The 18,416-nt window shown below is 35.8% G+C and overlaps 1 protein-coding gene across 1 annotated transcript in view; it reads left to right on the top strand.

Moving 5' to 3' along the window:
- The first annotated feature begins 468 nt into the window (after positions 1-468).
- Positions 469-18,416, top strand: part of RAB3C (RAB3C, member RAS oncogene family) — a 133,561-nt gene continuing 115,613 nt past the window's right edge. The window contains exon 1 of the mRNA XM_026865578.1: positions 469-696. Coding sequence (XP_026721379.1) covers positions 469-696 — 228 coding nt within the window. The remainder of the gene's footprint in view (positions 697-18,416) is intronic.

Raw genomic sequence — 18,416 nt, 5'->3', positions numbered from 1 at the left:
GTCATTACAGAAACCAACAGCATATTTATAGTAAAATAAATAGTTCAAGAATTTTATCAGATGTAAAACAAATTAAGCTTTTTCTTACAAATATACGTCCTGTGTCATAACATAGCATTGATGTCTTATTTTCTTCTTGTACAAGTGAAGCATCTTTGTCTATATTTTCACCATCTGTTTAATCCGTTGCATTTTCTGAAGGTTGATCTTTTTAATGATATACTCAAGATCTATCCTGGATTTTTAGAATATTTTTTTTTGGTATCAATCACCAGTGATCTTTACATCCTCTATTTAACTTGAACTATTACCATGGATACAAGAATCATAAAAAAGAAGTAAATCTCTGTGAACTTCTTACTGAGTTCATTGATACCTGGTATCAAAAGCTCCAACAAAAATCTACATGTTTACAGTTTTATATGATACAAGAGACAATAAACTATTTCTTTTTATTTTGAATTACAGATGGCATCTGCTCAAGATTCCAGATATGGCCAGAAAGATACATCTGACCAGAACTTTGATTACATGTTCAAACTCCTCATTATCGGCAACAGCAGTGTTGGGAAAACCTCCTTTTTGTTCCGATATGCTGATGATTCCTTTACATCTGCATTTGTAAGCACAGTTGGGATCGATTTCAAAGTAAAAACAGTTTTCAAAAATGAAAAAAGAATTAAGCTACAGATTTGGGTAAGCCAAAAATAATAATTCTATGAACTAGGCAAGCTGTAGCAGTTTGCTAGATAACATTTAAGCTACTGTAGGTTTGCAATGAATGTCATAATTTATATATATATATATATATATATATATATATGCATAGTAATGAAAAAGCAGTTAATTGTTTTCTGCATCATTTTACTGTCTTGAATAATAGAGTGTAGGCAGTATTTTTGAGGTATTGCAATACAGCAGAGTATATATTCTGAATTCAATTCCATTAAGAAATGATACAGGTTGACACATATTGATATCTGTGCAGTGAAGTATAGGAAACTGTGCAATATATAGGCCATTGAAAGTGATACATACCTTGTAACATACTAAGTAAAAAGTACCTTGAAATATCAGTTAACATCTGGTTTCTTCACTCAAAAATTATAAATTCATGTAGGAGCTATAATAGTGGCTATATAACAGAAGGCATAATTTTTTACTCCGTTAGTTATGTTTGTCATCCTGATCACCTGAAATGTCTTCCTTCTTCTGCTAAGGAAGAAAATGTGGAAATGGAGAGCATAACAGCTGTGTTGCCCAAGTGTATAAAAACCCTTGTCCTTGCCTACACCTTAGAGATGGTAGAAAGATGCCAAATGTAGGAGAATGTGACACTAGGGAATAGGTGTTCTTTTCTGCAAACTTTCCTCATAAAGAGAGTAAGCCAAAACTTACTTATTCAGGAGCTGGTGCTCACATCTTGTAATTATTGGGTGATAGGGTGATACTCACTTAAAGGAGAGATGAAGATAGCAGGACAATGTGGGACCTGGTGTTAAAGCTTCAGGTCTTTGCCATCTTCCATGGGTACTTGAAGATTTTGAGCAATGTTTCCTTTGTGAACCAAGCTTTATTAACCAAGATGTTGGGTTTTTGTGCATGAATACAAATAATTTAAAAATTTAGTTAATGACAGGCAGCCATTAAATCTCAGGAAACCTCAGATCAAATACAACCAGTTAATCTAACATGTTTTGAACAATAGATAAATTGAATATTATTTAAATGTTTCACAAAGGTGAAGTTCCCAGTTTCCTAAACTGTTTCTCATTCATGTCTTTTTAGGTAGACTTCAAACCTTGGTATCTCAAATAATTTTTTATTATGTGCCCTCTGTGAATTGGGACACAGACTCTTTGCCTCTCAAATTCTCTACTTTTTAAAGCTTAGATTCTTGCTATTATAACAGTGCTACGTACTAAGTAACTATGTCATGTGCATGCTTTCACTTCAGTAACTTGCTAGTTTTGTTGTAGTGCTTTAATGTTGGAGATCACATGGTAATTCACATTGACATTACCTTACTATTTTTTTTATAATGGAGCAATAAAATTGTGTTCACATTATAGTCTTTACACCGTTCTTCTTTTAATCACCAAGTATCCTCTACAATAGAATTTATTGTTCATGTCTGCTGCAAAAGCAGCAACATTAGTTTACAATGTTGTATTAATATGATTAGTTTGACACCAGTATATTTCTCATAATATCTTTCCACAGCAGACTACAAATATGTGCTTGGCTCAGAGCAGCCCATTAATTTAAATATGTTCAGGGCTATGCATGGCATAAAGAGGATGTAGCAGCTGTAGTCTTGCCAGTTGGAAGAATCTTCCAGTTCTTGCAAAATGGACATTTTATTGTTCTTTGCATGGCAGTAACGCAGAGTCCAAACAGACTCTGAAAGTCCTTGCCTAAAAAACCATGCAATTGAAGTGAGTGAAACAAACACAAGGGCTCCACGTCCCTTAAGGAAGAGGGAACAGAGTCTCAGAGAATGGAAGAGACCTCCCTAAAGTCATCTACCGGGACATAGTGTTAGAGACAGCACTTCAGATCTTACTTCATGCTAAAGGTTTTTACTCCAGCTACTCCAGCCAACACTGCATCTTGGGTTGTTTGGTTTTGTTTTTTTTTTTCTAATTAAAATTTTAATGCCAGTTCTTAAAAGGCCTCGTCATTGCCAAATTAACTCAAATTGCAACAGCTCACTATTGTGGTTTGCATTTTTTAGATGGAGTATTCTGCATTGGAGCATTGTGTTGCGGGTATGCTTGATAGTAAATCAATTGACTGTTGCACCTCTGGGACCCTAAATAAAATCAGTTGAGTGTCTCGTAAAGCTATTCTAGTGCACAAAATCTGAAATAGAGCACTATTGCCCCATCTTGTAAGCTATATCAACAGCCGTATTGTTCTTAATACGCAGTATCTGTATATGTAACATCTGTCTATATTGTACTTTATTACTTTTCTTTAATTATGCAAATGTCTTTCTGAAATTAATAGTACTCCTACAACATCCATTTCCATTTCAAACTGCGTTTATGAAAAAAACAGTTATACTAGGTAAAATATAAAATTGAATGAATCACAGTGAGTGTGATTTGATGATAGTTCTGAGTAAAAACATGCATGAGGCTATAACACTTCCTTCAAAATCACTGGCAAAGTATTTGGTGACATAATGTGATAAATGATATTCAGCATATATGAAACAAAATGTTCCGAAAAATCTCACAGGTTTGAATAGTCAGAAGAAACTGGAAGTGCAACTGTAAAATGTGTTCTGAATGACAAGATCAGTACCGAATTACTTTGCCATGTACTGCAGTGAGGAAATACACGGAATGCTGCTCCTCTGCTGTCCTTGCCTGGAAGTAAGATGCAGAAATGTGTAAATAGTAATGCTGTTAAGTCCCTAAAATTCCCTAGCTAGAAACACAGTTAATCCAAAGTGTCCTGTTATGGTTTTGAACATATTCTTCTTGGGCAGATATTTAAACTTCACATTTAATAGCCCTCTCAGCATGATACTTTGTGTTGAACTTGAAGCATGTTGGAACTTGAAATGCAGATTTCCTCAGAATAAAATTCACATGTGCTTACCAGTGAACGGTGGAAGTTTGTTTGAAAGTCAGCCTGGATACTGAAGGAAGCAGTCATTTCTTAATAAAATTCACTGTGTGATTATCACAGGTGAACTAATGAGAGTTAACAGTTTGAAGTTGGTGCTATCTTACTGGGATGCCCTGCAAGTCTTTTGTTGGAGACTTTTTCTTGCTTTGAGACAATGGTGTCTTATTCTTGGATTCAAAGGACCTGAACTGAATTTTCCTTTTTCATTGTTCAAGTCAGGGAGGATGGGGCTCTCTCTAGTACTTACTGTTGTATCTTTTTTATATGGTCAGAAAGAGCCCGCTGGGAGCACTGTAACATTTGGTTTGTTCCGTCTGAGCCAAACCCCTTCTTTCCACAGTATTTCTTAATGGAATTGAGAGACATTCAGAGTTCAAGTGCTATATTCATTAATGATATCACATTACTTTGTCGTAGGACCACCAGCTGGCCCTTAAATTTTGTTTCACAGAAAGTTATAAATGTGACACCCCTGGTATGGACATTACAAAGACAGTATATTAACAGGGTTTCTTACCTATTAAAGGAGAGAAATCCATTTTTTAAAAAAGGTATTTTACCTAAAATGGTATTGATTTCTCATCAGGAAGGATAAGAAATTTTGGAAAGGAATTGTGTCTGTATGCAGTACATACGTGCATAGGATAAAAGTGCATCAGAGGGCTTTAGGATGTTTTACAGTGTCAAATAATCCATTTTTGCTGCATTGGTTTGAGCTAGTAACATTAAAAGAATGGGACTGGAAGGCTATAAGATTATTTCCATTTCAAACTGCTAGATTTCAAATTATGTTTAATTTAAAAAAATGGCTTGTCAGTACTAATTCTGCCAAGAATGCATGCTAAAGAAAATAATTAAAAACTCAGAGGAGCAAATCAGAAAATAAAATTAAGTTTAACCTTATAGATCTATCACTGTATTCACTGTATAAATCACTACATTCAGTATACCCTGTAGCTGTGGTGCCATAAAGGTTTGCATTACTTTTGTAAACTCTCAATAGTTTAATAGACTGCGAGAGCTTATGAAGAAAATATAGGCTAATTTGCACAGTAGAATTTGTTAGCTAACATTTGTTCAAAATAAATCATTAGCATAGGGAGAAAACCAGAAAAAAATAAGTGCAAATATTGATTCCTAGAAAAAACAATAAGATTTACAAAGACAGGTCAATGTATTTGTTTAACTGACAGTGTAAACATACCACATCTGTAGCTCATGTTTAAAACTTACCTGATCAGAACTCTCAGTGATTTCTAACTGATTTCAATACAAATTTTGTTTGAGGAATAAAGCATCAAGTTTTCTCTCTCTGGTCTGTTTATTACACCAAAAATATTTACATAGTTTCTGTCTGATTGCAGCACTTCAGTGCAAATATTAAATAAGAACACTGCACTGCCTTTTGCTGCTTAGATTGCTTTTCCCTGAGGCTAGCCATGGACTTCATAGACAATGATCACACATAAATAAAAGATATCCTCTTAGAGAAGATGATGTAAGAGCTACTTGTGTCATGAGCATATCCTTCCTAGAACTATGAGTGATAGTTTCATTTGATATCCAAAATGTTGCTCTCTTCACATCAACTGTTTTCTATAAATTGTCATAGAGCTTAGGGACTAAGTGAAGTCTAGGTTTTATAAGCTGAATGAGGAGATCCCATGTCATCATTTAATAATTATAGTAGCTGTTAAAAAAGTCACTAAATGGTAGGCACCTAATTTTTTCTCTACAAGCTCTCTAACAGTGCTTTAGTCGTAGAAAGGGGTCCAGTTAAAATAGTTTTTTTTTTTTCTCCATGTGTGTGTTAGAGGGATCTGTGGGAGTACCAGTATGAATGAAAATAACCTTCATATCTGAGTCTTTAAGGGGTATACTACAGCAAGTGTAGAGGTTGTGCGGTATTGCAGAAATATTCTGTAACAGTGACTAAAGCTATAGCATCAGTGCAAGAATCACTTAATATACTGGTTCAGGATAAAGGTAGTGAAAGCTGAAGCGATAAAAGAGGAGTACACGTGGAGATAGCAGATAGCAAATGTAGAAAATGCTTCATCACAGGAATTTCAGGGCTTGATTTTGTAACATCTGACTCATCTGAGTATTTTTAATTCATATGATAGCCACATCAAAGTTTTTTTCATGATTCCTTTCTCGGATGCTGGTGACAATGTGTAGCTGTGGCTTTGAATACACAGCCTTATGAGATGAGGATAGTAAATCTAATATTGAAAATTAAATTTACTTATCTCAGCATGAAAATCAAATGTGTATCCAGTAATATATCAGGCAACAAGTGACTTCAATACAGCAGTATAGAAGGCTGAAAACTGCAGGGATTTGGGATTTCTCTGGATCCACCTGTACTAGTAAATTAAACACACCAAGATTGTTCTTTGGCACTGAGTCCATCTGACATGGAATAGCTTTTTTTCTATGTGTTTAAGCTCTTTTACTCTCTGAAAGAGAATGGACACCAAGATTTTGTATTGGGAAAGGTCACTGTCCTGTTCTAAGTCGAACCTGGCCCAGGAACTGTCTGGTAGAGTGCTAGCAAGCAAGGGTCAAAACCGTGCCAGAAAACATGCTGGCAGTTTCATGGTATAGACAAATTCCATAGCCTTGAAATGCTCCCTTCACAACTTAATTTGCTGTTATAGGCATGGCCTGAAAGGGCAAAAGCTCCAGCCAGACTTGAGTTAGGCTCATCTGTCTCTGGTGATAAGCAATTCAATGTGTTCACAAATGTTGTTCTGTCAGAAGGAACCATTCCTGGGAAAAGACGACTAATGAGGAATATAGTTGTGATGTCCAGGACACAAGCTCTTTCTGGAGTTTTCCTGTTAGCTGAAACATGGTAAAATTCTGGGCAGCTTCTGTACTGGTTTAAGCTTCCCCCCAACAGGTGAATGTTATCCCAGTTGTGGTTGGACATTGTTGGCCTAAAATCTTCCTGTCTTATCCTCCACTTATTTCTATGCAATACATATATTTGAAGAGCCATGAATAATATTTACCTGAAAGCTTGGGGTAAGATCGTCTTTTCAATCTTCAGTATTATTTCATGCAGTGCTTCTTACATCTTTATTGATAGTTCTTCCTCTTATGTGCAAGTCATATTTGGTATACTTTATTTATCAGAAATACTGGTATTCATTAATATTTATTTTTCCATAAGGTGTTTTTTTTTTCCCTTATTTTTTGTAGCACCTGGAGTTTTCAACAACAAATATTAAAGATTTGCACAGCCAAGGGAAAGTGCATTGTAGTACAGACAGCACTGTTGTGTTGAGATTTCGGACAGAGAACCACCAGGAGTTTTTGACCTTTGTATAGCTTGGGGATCTTAGTTACTTTCAAAGTATATTTTCCTTAATTCAGGGAGTTTTAGTGCTATCTTTATCTTGCCATGTTTATCCTGTATTCTATTTCTTGTACCTGTTCTTCTGTTTGTATTGAACTTGTGCCCATGGATCCAATTCAACTCAGGTTTCCACTATGTTAGATAAGTAGCCAAGAAAAAAATGATTGAATAATTTACTTTTAGCCAGTCAAGTGGGAATGAACAGGTGGGAAGGGGAGATGGTTAATGTAGATGTTTGTTGGGGAAAAGAAAACTGCTTACCTAAAAGGCAGACAAGACAGCTTGCCTTTTCTCTAAACTTTAGTAGATGCTAGCAGTTTATGTAATCTCTATGATGTATACATAATGTAAGTAGTGTATATATATATATATATCTATATCTTAAAGCTTAAAGGCATCAGAGTTGAAGGAAATATAAGCAGAGACTGAAATGATAGTATGTGTGCTGTTATTTGAAATTTGACTGCAATTGCTCATAGAATGAATCATGATGCGAGAGAAAGCACCAAAGAGTCTGAGTGATAATGGGACCAAGAGTTTATGAGACAGGGCACCATAAATGATGACAGATACTACACATGATGCTTTGTATTATTTTCTTTGACATCACACTGCAGAAGTGGTAACAGATGTGATACTACAATCCTTTACTGGAAAACACAAAACTGAACTCTGTAAAAAGTTTTGCAAGAAATGCTACCTTGGGGCCAATTCTGGGTGTAAAATAAAGATGTATCCATTATAAGCAATAAACATCTTGTAAAACCACTTGATGCATTTCTTGTATAGAACCAGGGCCCAGTCTTCAATGACAAAGAAGATCTTGGCAATGTAAAAGGCATAATCAGTTCAGACGGACTTCAGTGCAAAGAGCACATGCTCTACACTTTGTGAGACTGGCCATGTTGATTAGTGATGGCATTTTTAAAACTGATATGCTTTTATTTAAAAAGTAGCACTGTCTATTTAAATATTGATGTGACATTAGGGTTTTATTGCCATAAAAGGTGCATGTTTTGAGGGTTTTAAACATTTCTGTAAAACCTAACTCAGAAAAAGGATGGTGCCTATCACTTCAGCACCCTGGTCTAGAGAGCCCTGTGACCTGATACCATACGCTAGCTCTTACACTCAAACACACGCATTAAATCACTCTTTTTCCCAATAATCCATTTTTTTGGAAAGCCTTCTGTAATATTAGGTCAAAGATTTTACTCTGCAATTTTACAAAGCTCTGTGGTTTACAAAACCTTCCATTGCCTACTTCAACAATTTTGCTGTAGAGCTTTGCAGCATAGAAATCAGGTCCTTGTGACCAGCTTAACACTATATATATATCATAGCTGGACTTTATTCTCTGATAAAGACTCCCGTTATCAGTAAAATGATACATCTGTATTCAAAGGCAAAGATTAATTGGAAAGAGAAGGTGGCATTTAGCATATTTAAAATTCTAAATAAGGCATTGCTTAAGTGGTAATTTCCATGGAGATTCTTTAAGAGAAACTGAGCTAGTTTAAGACATTTTCTAGAACACTTTTCACTAATGTGTCTTAGGCAGCTTTCTTCATCAGACTCCTAGAAAATGCTTCCTGCCATCGTTTAGGCCAATAAATCATCATCCTGACAGACCTAAAGTAATTGCAGCTCCCCCTAACCTGTGACCAGGCAGTCTGATATAACATTTTTTCAGCTGCCTTTACCTTTCACATCATGATCTGCCAGCCACCAGCTTTTCCCATGTAGGGAAGCATATACCCTAAGGACTGTCATGTACCAGCACATACATTTGTGCAAACATTATAAAGATGCTACACAGTCTCCTTAAAAACTGGTGATGAGAAAGGGAAAGGGAAGATACAAAAGTCTTTCATATGTTTGTACCTGAAGAGCAAGATCTTTGATTTTGCTCAAAGTGAGTTATCAGAATAGGAAAGAAAAAGGGAATGGAAGATTTTGCTGTGATAGTGGCCTAAATCAAGAAGAATAATCTTGGACTAATGTTGAAAAATAAATAAGCTATTTTATTTATTTTGGCTCAGTAAAATCCAGAGAAGTCTGACAGTATAAACTGTGAGATGCAACTTATACTTACTTAGTTATCATTTCAAGAAGCAAGAATAAATCTATTTCTAAAATGAAATTAATGTTGACAGCATTCCTTAAAGTGAAGTCAACTGTGCTGCCAGGACCTGTGAACCAACCATTTTAGAGGCACATTTAAGACATCTATACAGCTGCAGTGAATCTACAAAGAAAAAAAAAAAAAAAAAAGCCCATACAGGCTCTTCACTGCATTTTAATAAGATTCGTTTTGTAGATTAGAGCAAAATGTTGCACTCTTGCTGTGCAATCCTTGCTTTGAAATCAAAGGAACAGAGCCTTGGACAGCAGCCATAATGAAAATACCAGGAAAAGGGGAGTATAGAAACAGTATTTAAAGCTCACTTTTGCCATCTCCTGCTGCTCAGTGCAAGCTGTTTCCCTGTGCTGTGTTAGAACAGCTCAAAGTCATTCTGAAATTATGCTGGGTTGAGTGGCGCACAAGTGATGGAGAGAGGATAGGGGTCACACAAAGCAACTCATTTTTATTTAACACTTCCCAATTTGCCTTATATTCTGGAAGTCAGCTTAAGTGCATTTTATAAGAAGCCAGAGCCATAAGGGGCTCTGTGTCACATCAGGATAATGTTTGTAGTATCTAACACATTATGAACAATGCACCCAGCTTTTACATGTGAAATGATGACATCAAGCAAAACAACATCGCTGGAGGATTTAGCTCTGTATTTATTGGACTTATTTCTTGGTCAGCTAAGAAAAATCAGTTAGGATATTACTTGCATTTTTTTCTAGTAAATAAGCTGATTTTTCTATTTTCTTTTCAGTGTAGTTGAAGGCTAATCTTCCTCAATCTTTTCTGAATAAATATATTTTTCTTCTGTAATCATTGAGGTGTTTTCTGGTTTAACTCTGGTAGTTTTATTACTCACTGATCATGAAAAAAATATCTTTGCACAGTTTTTGCCTGTTACTTATTAATTAATTGCAGTTTGAGAAAAACATAGAATTCTGCCTCAGTGAATTCAGTCAACTCAGATGGAAGTTGTTGATGGTGTAATTTAGACAACTTGTTTGTTTTAAAATTAGGATGATACCTAGGTATAAGGAGTTCTTACTTTCTTGCCCATCAGGTTAATATTTAGATATAAAGAGAAAAAAAGGAATTTATGTCTGTCACAGGAAATCAGTTGTTCTGTTCTGACAGTGAGAATGATATTTGGTGGACATTTTTGTCCCATATAGTTTAGATACTATTGGCTTTGGTTTATTTTATTTGGAAATAAAGCCACAACTGCAGAAAGGAATATGAACTAACCTTTCATAGGAGTTTCTGGTTTTCTTTTCTACATGGTTTGGTCTGTCACACTGGCTAGCAAGGCCTGTGTTTGTTCGGCTTAAATGAATCATTCTAGGATATGCTGGGCTAAAAAAAGCCTGGAAGTGTAGTATTTTATAATTCTATATGCACCTATTAGGACTTGTATTTTCTGCAGTGTCCTGAAATCTTCTGGGACTGCTTATTTCTGACCTCTTCTTGAAAAGATATTTAAATTCTAGTCTTCATATGGGACTTCTTAACAGCAGTAAATGCAATTTACTTCAACTGTAATTTATTTGGAGAAATCTGTTTGTGATTAGTATTCCTAAATTTTAGTGGATACGATCACACATGAGATGGCTTCACCTATGTTAACTCTGAACTAGAAATGCGAGAGTGGAGTGTGGAAGCATCCCTGTTGGCTGGATGTAAATGTAAGGTTCTTTAATTACATCCAACAAAAGGGATCAAGGAAATTTCCTGGAGAAGACAGACTTTAACAGTGAAAAGAAGGATAAGGAACTAATGACAAGCTGCCTTGAAAGGAGAGAACATCAAATATAGAACACATTGTGGAAAGGTTTTAGGACTCAAGTAGTAAACTTAATACATAGTAGGTATATGCTAATAAAACTTTTTAATGATGGGATGTTGGGAAGTGTTAGCAGCATAGAAGATCAGTATATCACACAGAAAAAAAATAGTGACTTTCAAGTGTTAAGTAACAGAAGTGGAATTTAATTGAACAGTACCAAATTGGGCACTTTGGGAACAACAAGACATTATATTGTGGATTAGAATTTACTCAGTTAACCACTGAAGAAAGGCACAATCTGGGCATATGAGAAAGAGAAAGGATTCCTACCAAGCATCCAATTAAAAGCAGTTAATATGGCGGTTGCATGTGCCTGGTGAAGTATTTCCAGAGAAAATGGGACTATTATTTACTGCACTGGAGGTATTTCTTAGGGAGAAGGGAACTCAAACTGAAGACAGGTGCAGAAAAACCCTATTTTAATGAGTAAAGGAACTAAAGGAAACAGAAGGAAACAAAAAGACTGTATTTTTTACTCTTGAAAACAAAGGCAAGACTAGTGTTTTGTTTTTCGATTAAGTAATTTTTTTCAATAAGTAGACTTAATTTTGTCCAAAACATACAGTTCTCTGCTGAGAAACTGTTTGCATGGGAAAAATAATGTGGGCAGACCTGTTATTTATATGACATTGCTGTGCTGTTAGAAGAAACCTGTAACAAGTGAACAGGATATGCACTGATGGTCTGTATAACAGACAGAGGCATCCATGAATTGCGTTAGAAAGCATGTGTGTGGAGTTCGGCTGGCAAATGGCACATGCACTGTTCTGAATGTTCCCAAGTGCTTCCTCCTCAAACATACAGTAAAAATTAATGCTTGTACGATATTTTGAATATGAGAATGGTCTTACAGTACCTTAAAGACTCAAGTATTTGTATTGCTTCACATCCATGAGCCACTATTCTTCCTCCTGTTCTTATTTTGATTAAATTTATTTCAGAAAGTCCATCCGTGCAGGTGCTAAGAATGCTTTTTTAACAGCACTCTGCTTCAGACAGTTTAATGAATAGTCAGAATAGTGTCATTAGCTGACAGCATTCCATAAGATAATGCTGGTTGCAGGTAGGAAGAGCCATAACAGAAACATTATGAACAAGGACGATCAACGGGAAATCAATTTTATCATTGATTATGATGAGTCTGGTAGGCAAAGGAACTCACTAGAGAGCAGCTGAGTGTGAATATGTCTGCCATGTTGCAGGAAGTATAGAATCTCTCAAGGCAGAAAGGCATTGAAAAGTTTGTATAATGGCAAGGGAGGTTGTAGTTGCTTTGGCTGGGAAATGGAAAGGCTGAGAAAACCAGTAGTATGCTAATTAGAGAGAAATAGACAAAAAAGTTATGTGATTGAAGCATAAATGGGGAGTCCTGTGAAAATGAACGTCAGATCTGAAGCAAGACAGTAATTAACAGCCTGAAGGATAAAGAGACTTTACAGAAAAGTCAGGTAGTCCAGGACCAGTGCCCCTTATGATTATACTGGAACAGGAGCCTTAAAAGCTAAATGGCAGAAACCATGATAGAAGGTGACATTTATATATAACACTCTTAATCAGACATCAGTTCTGGGGATTAAACCCATATATATTTAGACCTAAAATCATGAGCATTACTTGCTTTATTTGAAAGGCTAAGATTGCCTATGGAAATGTCTGGTTTTGTAAACCGGCCGTTACAAGGTCTGGTCTGTATGAGAGGAAAGAATTGTGATTTTAAAGGAGCAGAAAGAAGAATATCTGGACTCACTTCATACATTCTGTCAGTCTCATACATGTGGATAAGCAATGGAAGTCATTGAACATGCTAAAAGTTTACATGAGTTAAGAGAAGTCTGGGGAAATTTGTGTAAGAGATACTGAGAGTATTTATAGACAAACAAACTACTAAGTCAGGAAACCACAGAGCTGCATGTGGTTGGAGATCAGGGGGTTGTAACCTTGCTGTTACAGTTTTCCCTAAGCACTTATTCGTTGACACTGTTACAGAGGATAATGACTAGATATACTTTTGATCTCACCCAGCAAGACTGGTCATACATAAATGTTTATTTACATGTAAACCAGATCATTTTTTTGCCTTCTTCCAGAAGAAGCTGCCCTGTTTTTTATGAAGCTGTATTTCCTAGGTAGAAAAGTGAAAGAAAATTAATTCACAGCCATTTTATTAATATTCAGGCCTCTGTCATGTACAAATGAGCCTTAATACTTTGAAAATAACAGGATCCAGGGAAATAGGAATTTTATCTGCCTGACCCTTACAACAAGGTTTTCTGAGAGCTGTCATGTAGTAGTACACAATCACAGAAGAGTTTGGAGATGAGGCATGGCAGGACTGCTGTCTTCTTGTTTTGTCTGAAGCATGCAGGGTCAGGAACTGGGTAGAATCCAGGCAATCTTATGGTAGTACTTGTCCTTTGATTCCCATTTTTAAATAAAATGCATTTTCACACAAGTAAACAAGGAAGCAAAATGAGAGAAAATTGGTAGTTTACATTATTAGCCCAACCTGTATTTGTCTAGAAATAAAAACTCTTGTGGGGCATCTCTGAAAAATAAGTTGTGTACCCTTGATTTCAAAAGCCCTATTTTCTTCTGCAAACATAGGAATGTTACTATCTCCTACCTGACTTGCAATAACCATTCTCTCTTGAGCTCTTAGTTTCTTTTTTCTTCTTCCTTTGTATATACTATGGAGTTCCCTCTGACCACAACACAGCCCTTGGGACTTAATTCTTTGATATTTTCCATTTTGTGTTGCCAGCTAGGAAATGAATCAGAATTGTATAACTTTCCTTCTTTTTGCATATAAAAGAGAGTAAGTAAATATGTACAGCTTCTTTATAAAGTGGGAGGAGAATTTTAGGGAAGACTGGCTTAGGTTTAGATAAAGAGATAGTTGTATTGTGAACATGTTCTGGAAAGATGCTAGGGACTGTCTCTGTTGACAATGATGGACACACATTTATTTAATACATCTTTTGTTTCAGTGCAATCACTGTGCAAAGCAAAGTTCCAGCACACCGTGTCTCAGTGTTTTCAGCACACAAAGGGTCTTGAACACAAAGCAATGACACAAGAGCACAGCATGGCAGGCTACCATAGTAGAAACAGACAATGTTTTTCTAAACCTTTTTAAGTTTGGAAGATTTTTTCTTTCCCCTTTTGGTTTTTCACCTGATTTACTTCCAATGAGAACATAGAGTACCCAGTGGGTTTACTTCATTTACAGCCCAGCTCCAGATAAACTCTGTTGAGTGCAAAGGTAAATTTGTTGGGTTTTTTCCCTATGTACAGTTCTTAGGAAACAGGATCATTTTGCAGGCTCAGAGAATTAATTTGCTACAGCTGTTTCTTTCTGATTATGCAGAAGGGAGCCTGTGTTAATGATTTGTCCAAATAGAAGTTTCAACAGACCAAAATGAGTGTATGTCTTCTGTGGGAACTCAGATTTTCAAGAGTAGTACTCATCTTTTACTATGGCTGTTTCTTTTGGAAGCATATAGTTAAATCCACACAGGGACCCCTTGTTTAGTGTGTTTATAAACATGGCCTATGTAGAATGAATTTTAAATGATGGAAGTTTATTTTAGCAATTTAAAAAAAATGGACAGGCTCACCCACATAAAATGATCGTTATTATATCTTCCATTGATTTGTCTCATTAAATATAACTGGAAAACGAAGTAATATAGGACATTTTTTTCTGTCTGACTTGTGGATTTTGTCAGTGGTGTATGAACAAGTGTTTTAAATGTGGTTGATTATTTAATTTTTTTAATCACATATAACTTTTAATAATACAGCAAACCCTCCTCTATGTCAAACAACTTTCAAGTCTGAAAGAAGCACTGTTGAATTACTGTGATTCATCCTCTTGGTAAGCCAAAGGCCAGGAAGGAAAGAAATAAGTTTAACCACTTTTAATGTCCTTGAAAAATTTAACTGACAGTCCTTCAGAGTTGAATCACCTGTAAATCTAATTTAGCAATTGCCCTGTAATTTGTATCTCTTGTACACAAATAGAGCCAAACTCCTTAAAATGAGTAAGGATTTAGGAAAGATTTTAGCTTCATTACAGCAAGAAACAGGTGAATTTACCAGCATTATATTAAGTTTAAGATCTAAACGTTTTATCAAGTGCTGTGACTTTTGTGACTGAGTCAGCAGCTACCTTGTAAGAAGGTCAACCTGACTTACATCAGAAGATTTTCTCTTACACAGTTAAATTAAGTGATGTTATCTGGACCTATCCTCATGAGTTTTCCACTCAGATTTCTAAATCTGTTAAGCTTCTAAACCTGATGATGTTTGCTTCTGAGTAGTTCAAACAAGAAAGCCTTCAGAAAAGTATACAATAGTAACTTCTTATCTATTCTGGAATGCCAAGTTACACTCAGGGACAGATTGTCAGTTGATACACATCAGTGTTTTCTCACCAAAGTGAAAAGAGACAAGTAACAAGCTCAGTAAGGTGGAGATCCAGGATTTATAACGGAAAACAGGAGAGGAAGAAGTAATGTAGAAGGTCTTATCTGGCTAAGATTTATGTATCTGCTCTAAGCTACTAGTCTACTGTGGCTTTATAACTGGTGGTCAGAAATATCTGTCTTCATGAGGTGATTTATTCTATGCTAAAATACACCTCTAAAAGAAAAATTTCTGGTAAAAATTCCCTTTTTGGAAATATATGTTCTATTAAATGAGAAAGAGGTAGGCCTAAAATAGTAAAATAGATGCTTATATTTTAGATGGTTGAATCCCACCCTTAACAGCTGGAAAACAAAGGAATACCTTTTGACATCAAGAACAGCCATTGGTTGAGAGATTGCTCTTGGTTTAGTAACGGCTTTTCATAATTTTTGCAAAAATCTGTGTGCTGTAAATTAACGACCACTTTAGGCAGGTTATGATTAACACATATTAAGGAGACAGACACTAACCAGTGAATCAATGTTATGCATGCAGAAGCATCCTTTAGCTGGATGTCATTGCTGAGATGACGCCAGTGTTTAATAACATTAAGGCATTTTTTGTATATTAGAACCAGGTGCTATGTTCTCATTCTGAATTTGACTGGTGAAGAAAAGGATTTTGCAGAGGAAAATTAAGATGGGCACTAATATTTATTAGGAAAATTTAGAGCTCAGAGACTATGACAACTTTGTTAAATTTTTGAGAATGAAGGTGGGAAAGACACTAGCCATCAAGGCAGAATTTTTAAGCAAAACAATAAAGCTTTCTAATCCCACTGTGTATGAATAGATGCTTGCATCCCTTTAATAGAAAAAAGTTATATTCATGATTTGGTCTGATGTCTCTATGGAGATCAAATGATTATATGAATTTTATTGTAATCATGGGTCTATCTGAAAAACCTTTGTGGTAGAATCCATGATATTCTAGAATGCAGATAGTCCAAAAATGTTGCTGTGCTATACGTTTACAAAAAGGTGGAGAACTGAGAATAGAGCTCTTACAGTTTCTTTTGGGTTGAGGTTATATTTTCCAGTCCTTTGAAGACAGGTCATAGTACCTGTTTCAGGCTGATAGATTTAAGATCCTCTGTACACTGCCAATTGTTTCCAGTTTTTCGTGATGGATACTTCTCATGGAGAAAGAGGCTGCACTTCCTTAAATCTGCTATTTTATCAAGCATTTCTGGGCATGATTTTTTATAAGCAAAAGGTGCTTTGTTACGGTCAGTGGCAAAGTGCCTCACAAAGAATTTGCTGAGAGGGTTGTATAATTTCTTAAGCCTTTTAAAATTTTTGAATGAACATTTTTTAAAGTGCTTCTAAGACTTGTCTTCTTTCCCCAAATCTGCACATGGGTATGTTTTTGTGTTTGGAAAAGGATCACAAGGATTTTTCCAGTGGACATGGCCAGACAGCCAAAGGACTCTGGAGGCAATAACTGAGATCAAAAAACAACTTTAAAATTACCTGGCAATAATTTCCTTGTTTTCTTCTGTTATCTGTGGGAATGAGCAGGAATCTGTGCTTCATAGCCATGTCTTAGGGAAAAGATATGTAATTATTTCTCTCAGTAGTGAGTTCTGCTCACCAATCCATTCTCTGACTTGTTTATATTTGTCAGAGAACACTATGTAATGCCTGCTGCCATTCTTCTTACTGTTAATTATCTGGACTGTAATTTAATTGTTCCTTACATTGTTCTGCATCAGAAATCTTAAACAGTATTTTTTCCTAAAAGCCAGGCATTTCCCTTGAATGCAAGCCAAGATTTTGCAGCATATGTCTTAAGTAAATGAGCTGCATGTGATACTAATCATTCCGGGTTTCTCTTTTTCAGTCTGTAATAGGCTTTGGCACAAATCTGTACTTTCCTGTGTCTCTTCAAATTATTTCTGGGGCTCTTCAAAGGGGAGAGTTCTAACTCATTTTTGTGATTTGGCCTCCATGTCATTAAGCAGCTTACTTGCATGAAAATAACATTCTTGCCTCTACCATCCATGAGTACATGTTCAAGTGAAACTACATTCTTTCTTTGTACTCCATCCTGCTGTCATGAGATTCCAGAATTGAAATCACTTGCAGGTGAAAATCCCATCAGTCTTAGATCTCAGTTCTGCAGCCTCTATGTAAGCGATTCCCAGTCATACTAATTAAGCTATTACAAATAAAGTGGTTACTCAGGCAAATAAAGACTGAAAGACCAGGTCCATATGACCAACCCCTTAGAAGTCTGCATCTGTAACCATTCAGCTTCAGATTTTGACATCAATTTACCTCATTTGAGTCATGGCTAAATATATTTCTACCCAGTAGGAATTAATTTCTGGTGGCAGCTGCTTGTTCTAAAATCACATTCTGTACCCCTGTGCCTGCAACACATGTAGTTAATTATGACAGAGGACCTGGAAATGTTATTAGAGTCCAACCACTTAGAGACTCTCATTAATTACATACCAGGCTACATGGAATCGTTTACATTGTCCACTTAGTGTGATCTGTGTAGCATTGGAATAGAGCAAAATCACAACAATTAATATGGAGAAAGAAGACATCTACTTTCTACTCTGTGAAGGAGAATGCCTAAGGATCTTCAGAAATATAAGAAAACATCACATTGATATATTTCTGTGACATTTGTGATAGAATATCTGAAATATCAATGTTAGATGAATGTATATGTCCTTTCTTCTTGTTACTTGTCATAGAAATTTACTGTGTTTTATGAGGCATGTTAATGCTCTTTGGGTTCCCCACTGAGTTTTTAAGAAAGGAAGGAAGAGGAATATATTAGCTGAGGGGTATACTTACAGACTCAAGAAAGCTACTGCTTTTCACAGCAGACTATCACATCTTCAGGACATATTAGACTACTTGCTTGTACACAAATCATGTTCATGTAGAGTCGGGCTAGGGTGGGACCTTCTTTTTGCAGAAAAAGAGGTAGAGGAAGTCAGA

Source organism: Athene cunicularia (assembly GCF_003259725.1).
Source record: "Athene cunicularia isolate RWA chromosome Z unlocalized genomic scaffold, athCun1 chrZ_part1, whole genome shotgun sequence".
Classification (NCBI taxonomy): domain Eukaryota; kingdom Metazoa; phylum Chordata; class Aves; order Strigiformes; family Strigidae; genus Athene; species Athene cunicularia.
The sequence above is the reverse complement of the archived record's forward strand: the minus strand, read 5'-3'. Positions and strand labels throughout refer to the sequence as shown.